Here is a 17,217-nt window from a genome sequence, read left to right as displayed (position 1 = left end):
CCAGAGGCGTGACCTCTGGAGGAAGGGTTGAAGGCCCCTGGGGAGGGGTTTCTGTTAGGTCTGGGGCTAAGGAATGATTGATAGCCCAGGGCTGGGCGGGACCCCAACCTGGAGAGGGTGTGGGGAGAGGAAGTTCTCTTTTCTCAAATTCTTTCTAATCTTGCCTCTGTCTCCTGTCCCTCTCTGAAATCACACGCCACAGCTGGGATTTGGGGACAGGACTCCAGTTCCCCTCCCCGGGTACTCTCTGCTTTTCAAAATTGGCTCTAAGAGTACAAACAAGGGAGAAAAGTTTGGCCGCTGACCCAGGCCGAATTCCAGCAGTGGAGGGGGGAGCGGGGTGGGGCCCCTTTCCTCAGCCCAGGGCCCTCCCTGGGGTTCAGGCCTCTACACTCAGCTTCCTGCCCAGCCCACGCTGCTGCTTTTAGTGTCCCTGGTGTCCCCCGGAGTGGGAGGCTGTCTGTCTGTCCATCTGCAGCTGACGTTTCTCTCTCTCTTGTCTCTCCTCCCTCTCACTCGCCGCCCCCTCCGCGCCTCCCCTCCCCCCACGCACACTCGCCCTCCATCCTCGCCCCGGATTGCTCGTCTCTGCCCCCCTTCCCTTTTTCCTCCCCCCTGCCCCGCGATTAGTCCATGGTGGAAAAGGGACTAGGTTTACCCTTAGTGAAGACATTTATCCTGAGAAGGGTACGTGCCCCCGCCGCCGCGCCCTCCCCACCCCGCGCCCGGTGCCCGGTGCCTGGTGCCTGCGCCCTCCCGCCGCGGCTAGTAAAAGGCCCGTCCTTCCGCCTCCAAGCCCCGGGCTGGGCTGCTGCGGGGCCAAGGTGGACAGGGGAAGGACGGCTTGCTGGTTCCACGTGGGGAAGGAGAGGCGATCTGAGTCGGCACCCTTTTCTCCTTAAACGCATCTCTTAAGCCAGACCCCAGCTCTGCCACTCCGTGGCTGGGCACCTAGGGCAAAGGTCGGCCACCCTGAGCCTCAGTTTTCTCATTTCTAAACTGGAGACAATCAAGGACCTTAATTTTAGAGCAGTTTCTGACATTTAATAGCTCGTAGCAATTTTTAGTTGTTATTATTGCTATTATTATGATTATACTTGATATCACTTTTCCGAGCATAGAAAACTAACTTTTTTTCAGGCTCTATGAGCCTTTGTGCCAAGCACTTCTCAAGGATTCTTACAAAGATTCCTTCCAATCGCCACACAAGAGGGTTCATCATTCCATAAATGTGGATACTGAGTCTCAAAGGAGAAGCCACATGCCCAAGGAACCTTACCCTGCAGGGGAGCCTGGGACTTGAGGGTGGGGAGGTGTTGGGAGAGTCACAGACAGGCCTACCAAAGACCCTTCCTCTTGGAGCCAGCAAACCACGGGATGGGGGCGCCCAGCACTGCCCCCCTCCCCCTTCTTACTAGCTTTGGCCTTGGTCTGACCCCTCACCCCTCCCAACCACTGTCCGACTCCCCCTGGCACCCTCAGTCTGGCCGGGATTGAGCTTGCAATGAAGCATCAGCCTTGGGTGGGGGTGGGGGAGGTGAGGCTGAGCATGTGACTGATGGGGGGGAGGGGGGAGAGCCTGAGATGATAAGGAAAGTGGCCTGGGGTAGCAGCGAAGATGGGGGGTGCACGCCCCAATACTGGGGTGCTGGGGGTCGGCAGGCTTCTACGACCCTGAGCCTCAGTAACTTCCCACCCCTCCCAAGTGACCTGGATCAACCTTGGACTGACCCATTCTCCTTCCCCACCCCCACTACCAACTTTGCTCCTGTTCCTCCCCCATGCATGGGGTGCACCAGGTGTGGAGAGCTTCCTAGGGGGCTGGGAAGGGGCCTGGTCGGTGTGCTGGCAGTCACAGGTCCCCAGGTCCCACAGGATGCCCTTCCCAAAGTCACAGAGGGAGGGACGGGGATAGAAGTTTTTAAGCTGCCCTTCAATGATCCTCATCGAAACCAATCAGGATGAAAAATAATAATAATAATAATAATAATAATAATAATAATAATAACCCAATCAGGATGCTTGAGCTGGCGAGAAACAGAAGTGCACTTCACCCTGGCTCAAGCAGACAAAGGAATTTGTTGGCTCTGGAACTAAAAGATTAGGGGTTGGGTTAGCATCAGGAATAGCTGGATCTAGAGTCTTCAACAATGCTACTGGTCACTGGTCTCTGCTGAGACCTCTGTGGGGTGGCCTCTGCCCTCACTTGGCAGAGACAGCCTTGCCAGTTTAGCACCAGAGGGACAGAGAGAATCTTCCTAATAGTTATAGCCAAAGCCCCAGGGCCAACTCCTACTGGTCCAGCTTGAGTCATATGACCATCCCTCAGCCAATTACTGCAGCCATGGGCAGGGAATGCTCTAACTGGGCAGCCCTGGTTCATTTAGACATACCTGAAGTGTGGGATGGATGGTGAGGGCATTTCTAAATGGAAACTTGGGATTGTCTATTAGAAGAGGAATGGTATGGAGGCAGGGAAAATAAAAGAGGAAGTCTGGCTGGAGCAGAATTAGCAAGGGTGAGAGTGGAGGGTGGTGAGGCAGGAGAAGTAACAGTGAGACATATCGAGAGGGACATTGCAGGTCACAAAAAGGACTTGATTACTTCAGAGTGAGATAGGAGGGTTTTGAGCGAAGGAGGAATGTGATCTGACTTAAAAGGTTTTCTCTGGCTGGTGTACTGAGAGAAGCTCAGAGGAGGATTCAAGGAGACAGGGAGGAGTCTACTGTAATATCCCAGGAGTGTGATGATGGGGACTGGGTCAGGATGGAGGTCAGGGAGGTGGGTGAAATTCTGGATGCATTTTGAAGGTAGAGCTGGTGGGCTCTTCTAATGTACCAGTACTTAGAGAGGAAGTGAAGACAAAGAAGGGGGTCAAGGACTGAGGTGTAGGGTGTCCCAACAGTTTGAGGACTGACAGAAAAGGAGGAAATGATAAAAGAGGGTGAGGAGTGACTAGTGTGTAGGGTGAGAACTTGGAGAGTGTGGCATTGTTGCAGCCAAGAGGAGAAAATGAGGCACAGGAAGCCAGAGTGTCAGATGCTGCCAAGATCACGATGTGTAAGATGAAGGCTTAGTTTTGACCTTATGGTGGTCAGTCAAAAGAGAAAACTGGGGGATAGACACATTAGGCTCAGAGAAGTTAAGAGATCTACCTAAGATCACAGAACAAGGCAATAAAAAGCCAGAGCCTTGGATTCTTGGCTTCACCAAGAGTATCTACCACCCCAGCCAACCCTCAGTGCCTCCCTGTCAGGGCTGTTGACCTGGTGCTGCCAGCATGTCGTAGGCGGGAAACAGTCCAGGTCCCTTCTGGTGGGTGGGAAAGAATGGAGCTGACACCAAGCATTCTCCCCTGACCCACCCAGGCTCCAGTGTGGAAGACCCTGTGGGTGAAGTCTCCGTCCACGTTGAGCTCTTCACTCATCCAGGAACCGGTGAACACAAGGTCACAGTGAAAGGTGAACAGCCTGAAGTGGGAAGGGGAGTGCCCCAGCCAGGATGTACTAGGTTCTAAAACAGAAACCAATCTCTTGACTTAAGCAACAAAAACTTTGTCATTAAGAAGAAAAAAGTTTTCATAAAACTGAAAATTCCAGAAGTATACCACCTCCTGGCTGAATGCAGGGGTGCAAACAGTGTTAGCAGGACTCAGTTACACTTTCTCCATCTCCCAGCTCTTCTATCCTTTTGTTAGCTTTTATTTTGTTAATTAGAATACAGATCTGTTTTAGCCAAGGCCTGGAATAACAATGGCCTAAACAAGATAGAATATATTTTTCTCTGAGTTGACTCCAAGGACAGTCAGCTCAGTGCTGACTCTGAGGCATCACAGTGTTGGGGATCCAGGCCCCTGCCATCTTTTGTTGCACTTTCATCTCTGTTTTCCTTCTCTATAGGGTCCCAAAGAACTCAGACCCCACCAGTATCTCAGTCTTCAGCTAGAGAGGAAAGAGAAGTTTAGGTCATTTTCCCTTGTAAGCCACAACCAGAAAGTTGTACACATCACTTCCTCTCACATCTCATTGGCCAGAATTTAGTCACATGGCTACACTTTGCTACAAAAGCATGCTGGGAAATGTAGTCTTTCAGTCAGGCTTTGAAAACCACAGCCCCATGCAGTACTGAGGGAACCTGACCAATCTTCCCCTCCATTTCCTCCAATAGTGGTAGCTGCCAATGACCTCAAGTGGCAGACTTCTGGCATTTTCCGGCCGTTCATTGAAGTCAACATCATTGGGCCCCATCTCAGCGACAAGAAACGCAAGTTTGCGACCAAATCCAAGAACAACAGCTGGGCCCCCAAGTACAATGAGAGCTTCCAGTTGTGAGTCTGGGGTGCTCTGGGGAGGGGGCATTTGCTGGGTTAACCTCAGCCCACTAGGCAGGAAGAATGTCTGATGGGCCAATGGTTCCAGGGCGCAGGAATGTGAGGGGTCACGTCCTAGGTGGAGTTGCTGGTTCCAGAAGCACCTTAGTGCAGGACTCACATCAAGGAGGGTACACTGAGATGGAGTTGACCACCTTGGGTGGCAGGCAGGTGTGATATAACATGATGAAGGCTTGTAAAGGGGAGGGAAAGTCTGGGCCATTTCTGGGGCTGGAGACTCTGGTGGTTAAGGAACGTGGGTGGTCATGGTGGGGGAGGAGGCGTGGGGGTGGGGACTCATGGAGTCAGCAGTGAGCCTTGTCAGAGCTGTTAAGGCAGGTCATCTGGAGGAGTCTCCTGTGAGGGGACAGGAGTAGACTGTGGCTTGGTCTAGGAAATGGGATTGCATGTCATGTGGGATGGGGGTGGGATCACATCTGGATTAGGGTTTCCTGGTGGGCAGCTGTGAGCTTGGTCAAGACATCAGGTGTCTAGAAGAGACAAACCCTGGGGGACATAAATAAATCTGATCAGAGGTACAGAGGGGTTACCTGGGGGTGGGGGTCAAGTCATGTGGGTGGATTTCTGGGTGAGCTGTGAACCTCACTGGGGCAGGGTAATGTTGGGGGCTGTTCTTGGGGGACAGAAGTGCAGAGGGCATCAGCGCTGGGGAGAGTTGGGGCCCCCAAGGGACAACAGTCAGTCCAGTTGTGTTAGAAGAGGGAGGGGCCAGAGGACTTTGGAGTAGTATGCCATCTGACAGAATGCTTGGGAGCAAGAACAGGACCTAGTGGGGGGCATGTGCCTCCTGAGGTGGGCTGGAGTACTTGAGGGGTAGGAGTGCTATCTAAGAGGGCAACATGCAGGAGTGGTGTGGGCATGGCCAAAGAGAGGGGCTCTCGATCAGCTAGCATTTGGGCAGTCACCTGAGGGGTAGGAGCCCAGCTTCATTAGGGATGTAGCCTGGGGGCAGGGGGAGTCATCTGGACTGGGAGCTGAGACCTAAGGGCAGGGTCAGGTGGGGAGGGCATCTTGGGGATCTAGGGAGCACGGGGGAGGGCCACATCAAGGGGAGACCTTGGGTTCAGGTGGGAGCCTGCATTATCTGGAGCAGCAGGATGGTGAGAGTTGGCAGCTCAGCCGATTAAGGGTGTGGACGCTGGGTATCGGGTATCACAGAGTGGTGGGAACATGGCCTAGCCAGGGGGCTCTGGGGAAAGGGTCACTGGGGTAGGTACATGATTTGGCCAGGCGGATGGGGTGCCGTTGGGTGGGGAGCAAAATGGAGGGAAAAGAGACGTGGCAGGGACATTCCTCGGTGGTGGGGGGAGAGGAGGGGAGTCAGCTGGTGTGGACTTGGCAGGGCGAAGGGCTAGAGAGCCAATCACCTAGGGCAGGGTCTGATGGACCTAAAGAGGGAGGTTATGAAAATGGCGGATTGCGCGTGGGTGTGGCGAGCACGGGGGCGGGACCACAGGGCTGATGGAGTGGGAGGGGTCTGGCGTAGGGCGGGGCCATCGATTAGGGACCTACCCTGACGCCCCACCCTCCGCAGCACGCTGAGCGCGGAAGCGGGCCCCGAGTGCTACGAGCTGCAGGTGTGCGTCAAAGACTACTGCTTTGCGCGTGAGGACCGCACAGTGGGGCTGGCCGTGCTGCAGTTGCGTGAGCTGGTCCAGCGCGGGAGCGCCGCCTGCTGGCTGCCCCTCGGCCGCCGCATCCACATGGACGACACAGGCCTCACGGTGCTGCGCATCCTGTCGCAACGCAGCAACGACGAGGTAGCCAAGGAGTTCGTCAAGCTAAAGTCGGACACGCGCTCCGCCGAGGAGGGCGGTGCCACGCCTGCGCCCTAGGCGGGACGCACTGACGGGCAGCACTGCGCCTGCGCGGAGAGCGCGGGGCGGAAGGCGCGTGCATGCAGGGACCCTCCTGAGGGCGAGTCTCCGGGTTCTGCGCGGAGGGCGGTCTGCGCCTGCGCTCTTGACTTAGCTTCCCACTCTGGGGAATTGTGAATGGACGGTGCCCCGCCCCTCTGGGAGGCCCAGCTCTAGGGCGCGGGGAAGGAAAAAGCCACATTCCCTCCTTGCGGCCACGCCCGCAGCGCCTACGGGGCCTTTCGAGCTAGGATGGGAGAACCCGCCCCTTATGAGGTCCCTCGGCTCTGGTCCCCTGCCTCCTGTCCCATGGAAAAGCCATAAGACGGGCCCCCAGACCCCGGGGCCCAAGACCAATTGCCAAGTACGGAACTTTCGGCTCCCTCGAGGGGCGGGCCCAGGGCAAGGGGCAGGGCTTCCCGGAGCGTCCCCTGAAGGGGCCTGGAGGCAGAAGGGACTAGGGCGGTAGTTGGAGGGCCCGGGTGGACCGGAGTCCCTTTTTACGTTTGTGTAAAAAATAAACTGGGAGAGGGAGGAGACTGGAATTTCAAAAGCACATGCGCCCTCCGGCGCCCAAACCCTGGGGGCCCAGGGAAGGGCTCTGGGGCACCCGCATTTACCCCCCACATGCCCAGTCCTCATCGAGTTCAACTCACTCATTTGACAGATGGCAAAACTGAGCCGCAGAGAGTTGCTGAGGCCCAGCGCTGGCCTGCCCCACTCCCTTGGGCATGTGTGCCCCATCCAAGGGTGGGCTGGGATGACCCGACTGAGCTCCCCGTTGCTGCTAACCCCCCTCAGGGGACCTCCCCCAACCCTTGTAAGGAATGGGGGTCTGGGCCAAGGCTACCACTGCCCCCTCCCACCTCTGGCTGCCAAAAAAAAGAGAAACCCCTGCCCTCAGCCGTTTCTGTTAGGACCCCATGGGAGATACCCTGAGAACTCTTAACCTCCTGCCAACAAAAAGAGAATTTGGGATTCCCTGGACCCAAATTTCTCTCCCAGAATTCTCTAGACAGAAAAGAACAGAAAGAGACCAGAAACTCGTGGGGGGGGGGGGGGGGAATCGGTTGAGGTGTGTGTCTGCGTGTGTAGGGTTCTCCAGCACCAGTCCGGGCATGTGATTTGGAAATTTGCTCCCTCTTTTCCTAGATAACTCTTACTCATCCCTCAAAACTCATCACAAATATCTCCTCCTGTAGAAAATCGTCACTGTTCCCCCGCAGGACTTCCCCACCTTCTTTCCTAGAAGCTGTGGGACTGGGGGTGTCTGTTACAGGCTCTATTTTCTCCAGACTGGGGTCTGAGGCTTCAAGGCCCACACAGGCTGGGCACAGAGATGACAAAGAAAGTATGCCTAGTTGAATTATGTCTTGGGGGGCATCTGTGTGTGCCTGCGCACCCATATGTGTGACTGTCCAGACAACCCCTATCAACCTTCCCCTCCCACACAGATCTGGACACACAGGAGGTGTTCAAGCCAGACTGTGGTTGGGTCACAAGACACAGAGTGAAGAGAAGATGAGGGGATGTGGAAGAGACAGGAGAGGAATCCAGGGAGCTGGAAGGGTTTGAACTCAGGAAGTTTCTGTATTGGAACAACAAGGCTCAGAGAGGAGCAGGGCTTTCCCCAAGGCCACCCAGCAAGTATATGCAGTGTCCAACCTTGGATGGCACTTCTAGGCTTTTGCCACCTCACCTGGGGTGGCCAGGGTTCTTAACCCTGATGGGGTCTCAGGGTTGCATTACATCTTGCTTCATGCCAAGAGCTGGCCCAAGTTTTTCCATGGATCAGGAAAAAGATGAAGTAGAGCGAGCCCCTAATGAGGTAGAGGGCAGACAATGAGGGACATCTTGGACAGAACCAATCCCCTCCCAAGAGGGACAGAGACATAGAGTAAGGACAGAGAAGGAGGGAGAGCTTGAGATGGAGGCTCAGAGATGGGGAGCTACAGACAGGGGAGAAAAGGCAAAATAGGTGACCTAGATGGAAAAGGGACTGGCTTTTCTGGCTCTCACCGGTCTCACCTAGAAGGATTTACCTAAAATGAGGAGGTACCTGGCCATGCCCTCCAATCTCTGACTCAGGCACCAGAGCCTGAAACCTCACCATGCCCTCATCAGAGATGCAAAAAAATACTTAACACCCAACTAGAAATCCTTGGGACCTCAGAGACCTTTTTGTCCCCAATGCCCAACTCCTGCGCTGTCCATCTTGCAGATGGGGACACTGAGGGGCAGGACAGAGCAGGAACATCTGGAGTCACCCCAAACTCTGCTGTCTGGGTGCAGAGGAAGGGGAGCTCACTGGGGACTTGGTTTGTATCACGACCCTGTCTGCCGCCCAAACATCCTTTCCTAAGAATTGTCCAGGACCAAAGTTGTCTTCGCTGACACGTGTTGCTTTTCTCTTTGCCTTTTATTTTTTTTTAAAGAGAGAAATCCAGTTGACGGTGTTGAGTAAGACTTCCCCCCATCCCCTGTCCGTCCCCCCCCCCCCGCCCGCCATAGTGACTCTTTCCAGGCTCAGTCACAGGCATAGGATTCCCCATGCATCCCTGGCCACACAGCGAGGGGGGGCTCAGACCCCACCTCTGGCCCCTCCCCTCAGACCCTGAAACCTGCCAGGGAGGTTCTTCCTCTACACACCTTCTCTTAGCATGTGGTTGCAAATGTGAAATCAAAACACTGTTTTAATTCCATCCCGTTGGTCTAGCATCTCCACAGATGCCCCCATTTCTCTGTAAATATGTGACTTGGAACAAATGTTTAAAACCAACGAAAAGTGGTCATGAATGCATGGTGTTGAGATGTTTTGCACTATTCTGATTTTTTGGTCTCTGTAAAAATATTTTATTAACAAGAGACATTAAAAAAAGAAAAAGCACCCAGCCTCAGACACATGGTGGTGGCTTTGCATTCCCAGACACGCAAAAATAGTCACATAGCACCTCTATGTGCAGATGCTGTCGAACATACTTCCTGCCCAGGAACCAACTCCCACAACTAGCATTGCCTCGTTTCACAGAGCAGGGGTTACCCAGAACTCAGCAATCCCACCCTTTGCCCACAAGACTTGCATGTGGGTAAGAAGACTGAAAGCAGCCTCAATTTCATGGTATTTTCACACAGGAATATTATACAGCTATAAAAGTAGGTGAACCACAGTTGTCTGCATGATGTCAGAGGGGCAGCCTCCCAGGAGCCCTGAGTGTCCCCGAACATTCTTGGTGACTGTGCCAGACTGCAGACCTTATCTTTTCCCCAAGACCCAGCAGTTTGTGTAGCAAGACAGGAGGGCCAGGCAATGTGACTTCTGTGTAACTGCTCACTCCTTGACAGGGAAGCTGGCTTGTTTGCTGCTTGCTACAAAATATGCTCAGCCCTTGGCCCCATGTCCCTCAGTAGGTGGGGTCCATCGTGCCACCCAGGGGCATGAAGACCGAGGTACATGCTGTTTGCTGTGCTGTGAAAAGTAAACCATGTTGCTCTGATCCTGAGTCTCAGAGTTGCACCTATGGACCAGGAACAGGTGTCCTTCTGCCATTTTCTGTGAAGGAGGTTCTTCTCTGACAAATGACACAAATGAATCTTAGAAATGTGATGTTGAGTGAGAAAAGTAAGTCCCAGAAGGCATCCGAGAACATGACACCACACTTACAAGGCTCCAAAACTAGCTATACATATTTACACCCACAAGATACACCCACAGAGATTTAATGATACATAGTGTGATTAATAAATAATAAACACGAAACTAAGGATTAAAAATTTGAGGATTCCACCTCACACCCATCAGGATAGCTACTATTTTTAAAAAAGTGTTAGCAGGGACGTGGAAAAATTGGGACCTTTGTGCACTGCTAATGGGAATGTGAAATGGTGCAGCTGCTGTGGAAAACAGTATGGAGGTTCCTGAAAAAATTAAAAATAGAATTACCATGTGACCCAGCAACCCAGCAATTCCACTTCTGGGTGTATGTACCTGAAAAAATTGAAAGCAGAGTCTCAAAGAGATACCTGCAAACCCATGTTCATAGCAACATTAGTCACAGTAGCCAAAAGGTGGAAGCGACCCGAGTGTGCACTGAAGGATGAAGGAATAAATGACATGGGGTCCATCCATACCATGAAATCAGCCTTAAAAAGGAAGGACATTCGGACATGTGCTACAGCATGATGAACACTGAGGACAGTATGCTGAGTGAAATACCAGACACAAAGGGACAAATACTGTGGGATTCCAGTTATATAAGGTCCCAGAGAAGTCAGATTCATAGAGACAGAAAGTGGAATGGGTGGGTGCCAGGGGTGTGGGGAGTGAGTGTTTAATGGGCACAGTTTCAGTTTGGGAAGATGAGAAAGTTCTGAAGATGGATGGTGCTAATGGTGGAACAACAACGTAAATGTACTAAATGCCATGAGATCGTACATTTGAATATGGCTAGTTTTATTTTATTTATTTATATATTTTTTTCCCTTTTAAATTTATCTTTATTGTTGAGAGTATTACAGGTATACCATTTTCCCCCGCAATTGACCCCCTCCACTTCGCTCCCACCCCCTCCCCAGGCCTTCACCCTGTTATTGACTGTGTCCATGGGTTATGCATATATGCATATAACTTCTTTGGTTAATCTCTTCCCACCCTCCACCCCCCCTTCCCTCTTTCCTCTGAAATATGATCATCTGTTGCATGTGTTAATGTCTGTGGATCTATTTAGTTCATCAGATTCTTTTGTTCATTAGCTTCTTCTTAAAGAAGACCCCTCAACATTTCCTGTAGTGCTGGTCTGGTGGTGATGAACTCCTTTAGCTTTTCTTATCTGTGAAGCTCTTTATCTGACCTTCAATTCTAAATGATAGCTTTGCTGGGTAGAACAATCTTGGTTGTAGTTCCATGTTTTTCATCACTTTGAATATTTCTTGCCACTCCCTTCTGGCCTGCAAAGTTTCTGTTGAGAAATCAGCTGACAGTCGTATGGGTGCTCCCTTGTGGGTAACTAACTGCTTTTCTCTTGCTGCTTTTAAGCTTCTCTCTTTGTCTTTAACCTTTGGCATTTTAATGATGATGTGTCTTGCTGTGGGCCTCTTTGGGTTCCTCTTCTTTGGGACCCTCTGTGCTTCCTGGACTTGAAAGTCTATTTCTTTCCCCAGGTAGGGGAAGTTTTCTGTAATTATTTTTTTCAAATAGGTTTTCAATTCCTTGGTCTCTTTCTGCCTCCTCTGACACCCCAATAATATGAATGTTGGGCCTCTTGAAGTTGTCCCAGAGGCTCCTTATACTATTTTCATATTTATGGATTCTTTTTTCTTTTTGCTCTTCTGGTTGGGTGTTTTTTGTTTCTTCATGTTCCAAATTGCTGATTTGATTCTCAGCATCCTCTGCTCTACTGTTGATTCCATGTAAATTATTCTTCATTTCAGTTCGTGTAGCCTTCATTTCAAATAGGTACTTTATTATGTTATTGATTTTCTCAGTTATTTCCCTAACCATCTGCTTAAACATCCTTATAACCAAAATTCTGAACTCTCTATCTGTTAGCTTGCTTGGATCTATTTCATTTAGTTCCTCTTCTACAGATTTCTTCTGTTCTTTCCTTTGTTACATTCTTTGCCTCCACATTTTGGCTGCTTCCAGTTGTTTGTTTCTATGTATTAGATAGAGCTGCTATGTCTCCTGGAATTTGTAGGGTGGCTTTGTGTAGTAGGTGTCCTGTAGGGTCCAGTGGCTCAGCCTCCCCAGTCACCTGAGCTCGGCCTTCTAGGTGCTCCCCTGTGTGGGCTGTGTGCACTGTCCTGTTGTAGTTGAGCCTTGGTTGCTGTTGGCATCACTGGGAGGAACTGACCCCCAGGCCAATCAGCTGTGAGGACCAACAGCAACTACAGCCAGAGAGCTGCTGTGCTGGAGACACCCCTATGGAGCAGGATTTACTTCAGTGGAGCTTTGGTTCACCAAGTGCGCCCCTTGAGTGTGTCACTCGTGGCTGTGGTAGGGTTGTAATCCAGCGTGGTCGAGCCTGACCACCGAGTGCACTGTCTCTGGGGCCTCCCTGGAGGTGCAAAGTCAGCCTCTGTGGGTGCCTTGCCCAGGGCCACCCAGCATGAGCTACACAGCAAACCTTAATTGGCTGCTACTTGTGCTGGGCTTGGAGGTGCCCAGGAGAGGCCAAGCTATGAGCCAGTGCAGGCTGCCGCTAGTGCCAGGCCTGGGGCCACTTATCAAGCCTTATGGGACCTGCTGCTGCTTGTTTGAGAGATTTGAGGAAAGTCCTAAGCATGAGGCTCACGAGGCCACTTGCACAGAAAAGCCCCTGGAAATGGCCTGGATGAGCTGCAGGTGGGAGGGGCGGGGCCTCCGGGAATCACGGGGCGGGGCCAAAGGTGTGAGTCAGGTGCTGTCGATTCAAACATGGCGCCTGCCTGCCGGCCGTGTGCGGGGAGGACTCCCCAAAGGAGCCATGGCCTCCGCCAGCCCTTCTGCCTGGGCGGAAGCCGCCCCTCCGCCTCTCGCCCGGATCTCAGGCAGGTTAGTTCCTCCCCGAGTGTCCCAGGTCCTTTCAGGCCGCTGCCCGGCGCTGGGCTCAGAGGGAGCGTCCGAGTGAGTCCGTGCCGGGCCCTTTGAGAGGAGCTGCTGGGGCTCCTGCAGCCCCCAGGACCCTCAGGGACAGTCCCCGCTGGGTTCACGGCCCGGAGTGTGGGAACATCTCTTCCCGGCCTGGAGCCCTGGGCTGGGGGCCTGCTGTGGGGCTGGGACCCCTCCCTCCTCCGGGAAAACTCCGCCGCCGAGATTCCCTTCCGGGTTTCAACCGTGGCACCAGGTGTGGGCCCGCGGCCGCGTCTCTGCGATTCAGCCCCGATCCGCCCGCCTCTGCGCCCCTCCTCCCGGTCTCGGTGCTTCTTCAGTTCCCTGGTTGTGGGGCTTCTGTTCAGCCAGGTTTCAGGAGGCTCAGAGTGATGGTGGTTCTGTATTTTAGTTGTAATTTTGATGTGGTTGCGGGAGGCGGCAGGTGCAGCTGTTACCTACGCCGCCATCTTGTTTCTCCTAGTTTTATTTTATCTGAATTTCACCTCAATTTAAAAAACCGAAACAGTCTGCCTGGGTGTGGCTCAGCAGCTGAGCACTGACCCAGGATCCAGGAGATGGCAGTTCGCTTCCTGATCCAGGCACATGCCCGGGTTGCGGGCTCCATCCCCAGAAGGGGGTGTACAGGGGGGAGCCAATCAATGATTCTCATCATTGATGTTTCTATCTCTCTCCTTCTCCCTTCCTCTCTCTGAAATCAATACAGATGTATTTTTAAAAACAAACAAACAAACAACAAAAACAGGTGGCTGGCCAGATTTGGCCCATGGACCATACTTTGCCAACTCCTCGACCTAATCAATTCTTCAACTGCCCCTCCTCACTTTTCCCAACCTTAGGCTAACTCTCCACCATCCTCATGCTCACCCACCCTCCACTCTCACCCGAACCCTCAGCCCCAGCCTCGCCCCAGCCTCCACTCCCAATCGCACCCCCTTAATCTACTCTAATCCCACCCCCACTTATTCATGCCTTTTCACCACGTCACCTGCACACATGGCAGGATCACCCAGGCAATGTCAACAAGACACACACTCAGTTTCCTGGAGGGTGTAACACAATTATGTGATTCATGATCTCTGTAAAATTACATTTCATTACATAATTTATTACATTGCATACTAATTACCCTGCTCCTAATCCTGCAGTTACATATAATAGTTTCTATGATTATGCATCCTACAATTACACAATCACTCTTATCATCCCAATACAATACAGAAATAAACAAGAAGGAGGTGGTGGGTAGAAAGCAGCCCCGCCGCACCCAACCCCTTTCCGGGCAGAGGCTGCAAAGCTGCTGCCATGCCCTCAGATTTCCATGTTGCCCGCCATGTGTTTGTGTCCACCAGAGGGAGGCGCCGGTGGGACTTTAAAAAGAAGGAGCTGGTGCTATCTTGTTTTTTCTCCTCTACACTCTGCCAGCAGCCAATGTTGGTGGGCATGAAAAGCAGTTGTGGGTCCTATTCTTGAATCACAGATAATGGGATATGTGCCTGAAGTTGGAGGTTTCAAGGACCCCCTGGCTTCCTGTCTTCCATGATTGTGGGCTCAGTTCCCTGGTGAGCCAGTTTTGCAAAATCATTCCTATAGGACCAGCTGGGGTCCTGCTCCTCTGCACCAGGATTTGGCAAACTATGGCCCCTGAGCTAAATCTGGCCCACTGTTTGTTTTTATAAATGAAGTGGGGGTTTTGATCAAGCCCCTAACCCAGGCATGTGCCCTGACCAGGAGCTGAACCGGCGATCTCTCAGTGCAGGGGACCATGCTCAACCAACTGACCCACACCAGCCAGGGCTATAAATGAAGTTTTATTAGCTAACAACCACACTCATTCATTCATTCAACTCAGTCTATGGCTGCTTTCATTATTCAAAGGCAGAGTTTAAAGTCTTTGCAAATTCCCTATATTAACCCCTTTCCTGTTAAAAGACCTCAAGTGGTTTCTCTTTCCCACCATAACTGTGCTATGATATATAATAAATTATGATACATCCATGGAGCCAGATAATTGCAGCTCTATTGAAGGCTGAATGGGGTGGACTGTATAATGCACGCCCCAAGATATCTATGTCCTAATGCTCAGAATCTGTGAATATTACTTTAAGTGGCAAAAGAAACTTTGCTTATGGGATTAAATTAAGGATCTTGAGATAATGGGGCAATTACTCTGGATTATTTGAGTGTAATCAATCACAAGGGTCCTTACAAGAGGAATGAAAGAAGGTCAGGTGAGGCAGATGTGATGATGGAACAAAAGGCTGGAATGATGCGGGAAGGGGTCATAAGCCAAGGGACACCAACAGTTTTCAGAAGCTGGAAAAGGCAAGAACACCAATTCTCCGCCTAGATCCTCATGAAGGAACCAGCTCTGCTGACACCTTGACTGTAGCCCAGAGAAAGTGATTTCAGATTTCTGGCCTCCAGAATGACATGAGAATAAATGAGTGTTGTTTTATTTTTATTTTTTAAATCCTCACCTGAGTACATGCTGAGAGAGAGGGAGAGACAGACAGACAGAAACATTGATGTGAGAGAGAAACAGCAATTGACTTCCACATGCTCCCCGACTGGGAATTGAACCCACAACCCAGGTAATCAAACCAGCAACCCTTCGGTGCCCTGGACCACTCTGAACCGAGCCACCTCCAACTGAGCCACCCTGTGTTATTTTAAGTCACTATATTGGTGGAAATTTGTTATTGCAGCCATACCAAGCTAAGACAATGAACCAATGGACCTACTGAAGGTTTTTTCCATGAACATGAATCACTTTTCAATTAAAAATAACATTAAAACACTCTGTATATGAAACATTACAGAGAGAATGATGTGGCTCTCCTGGAGGTTAAGAGAGAAAAAGAAAGATCTGAGTTAGATAATTGGATGGAGGGTGGGGCACTCAAAATGAAATTCAGATTCCCAGACACCACCACCAAGCTTCTAACCCCTTCAACCTGGAGGCAGAGCCTGAGAATCTATTTTAATCAGAGACACTTTGATGCATAAAAACCCACCTCATGCTGCAAAGAAGACCCTTCTAGAGACTCATGCCCCCCAAGAGGCTGAATGGTATTGGGTGCAGAGATTCTCGATCCTGGCTTAGTGGGCTTTGGGGGCCTGATCATTCTTTGTTACAGGGCTGCTCTGTGCCCTGTAAGATTTTTAGCTGCTTCCCTACCTTCTGTCCACTCGATACCAATAGCACCCACCCCAAGTGATGATCACCAGAAATGTCTCCAGACATCGCCCAATGTCCCTGAGGGACCAAATCACTCCCAATTGAGATTCACTGGGTTAAAAAAAGATTTGAAAACATCACGTGTAACTATAACACATGAGATGTGACTCCAGCATCCCATAAGAGTGGACTGGTTGCTAAATTCAGATCATCCACACGATGGGAATGAAGAGTTAGGTAACAAGAAAAGGAACTATAGTGGCTTCTACTGAAATACAAAGTGCATATTTCTATTAACCCAGCAATTCCAGCTGTTATCAATTACCTACTGAAATATAAACTCCAGACTTCTCCCCCGGATTCCTTGGTAATCTGTCAGTGGGAGGTCCTAGTTGCCAGTCCCTCGCCTTTTTCAGCCCCGCAGAGCCCTACTAGTCTCAGTTATGGTGAGTGGGGGGTGGGGTAGGGGTGGAGGTGGGGGTCAGGATCCCCGGTGGGGGTTCCCCAGGTGGTGGCATGTGGGGTTGGGAGAGAGAGCAGTCCGTGTGGGTGGCGAGACCCAGGTTGCACGTGGGGCCGCATCCTGGACACTTCCAGGCAAACTGGCTTCTGGTGACTAGGCTGGGAAAGCTGAGTTCGCCGGGCAGACTCCTCTTTGGTCTTGAAGATGCGGCCCGGGCACTGCCCTCGGTGGGAGTGGAAAGCCCTCTCAAAAAAAAAAACACAAAAAAACTCCAGCAGCAAAGATGTATGATACTGTTCACTAAGGGCTGTGATGTTCTCCAACCAAAATGGTCCAAAAAATGGTGGCCCACCCCATCACAGAATAGTCTATGTTACAACCCAAAAAGAACTGGTAGACATCTGTGTAGGTTAGGTAAACAATATGTTGTTAAATTTTGAAAGAAAATTGATTCCCTGTTTATGAAATATAAATGTGTTTCATGGGGGAAAAGAAAGCAGGTTGCAGCAGAGTTTATGTAACATGATCCTCTTTTATATATATATATATATGTTTTCATTGATTTCAGAGAGAGGGAGGGAGAGAGAGAAACATCAATGATGAGAGAGTCATTGATTGGCCGTCTCCTGCACGCCCCCTACTGGGGACCGAGCCCGAAACCCCGGCATGTGCCCTGACTGGGAATCAAACCATGATCTCCTGGTTCACAGGTCAACGCTCAATCGCTGAGCCACGCCAGCC

At 51.3% G+C, this 17,217-nt stretch overlaps 1 protein-coding gene across 3 annotated transcripts in view; it reads left to right on the top strand.

Moving 5' to 3' along the window:
* Nucleotides 1-9,142, top strand: part of UNC13A (unc-13 homolog A) — a gene marked incomplete at its 5' end in the record, with an annotated part of 60,694 nt that extends 51,552 nt beyond the window's left edge. For all 3 annotated transcript variants that reach the window (XM_081135562.1, XM_081135563.1, XM_081135561.1), the window contains 3 exons: nt 3,369-3,461; nt 4,168-4,327; nt 5,925-9,142. In XM_081135562.1, the coding sequence (XP_080991688.1) occupies nt 3,369-3,461; nt 4,168-4,327; nt 5,925-6,225 (554 nt within the window). In that variant the 3' untranslated portion in view covers nt 6,226-9,142. The remainder of the gene's footprint in view (nt 1-3,368; nt 3,462-4,167; nt 4,328-5,924) is intronic.
* Between the last annotated feature and the right edge of the window lie 8,075 nt (nt 9,143-17,217).

The sequence above is a fragment of the Miniopterus schreibersii genome, assembly GCF_964146895.1.
Source record: "Miniopterus schreibersii genome assembly, chromosome: 4".
Lineage (NCBI taxonomy): Eukaryota > Metazoa > Chordata > Mammalia > Chiroptera > Miniopteridae > Miniopterus > Miniopterus schreibersii.
This window is presented reverse-complemented; position numbering and strand designations above follow the sequence as displayed.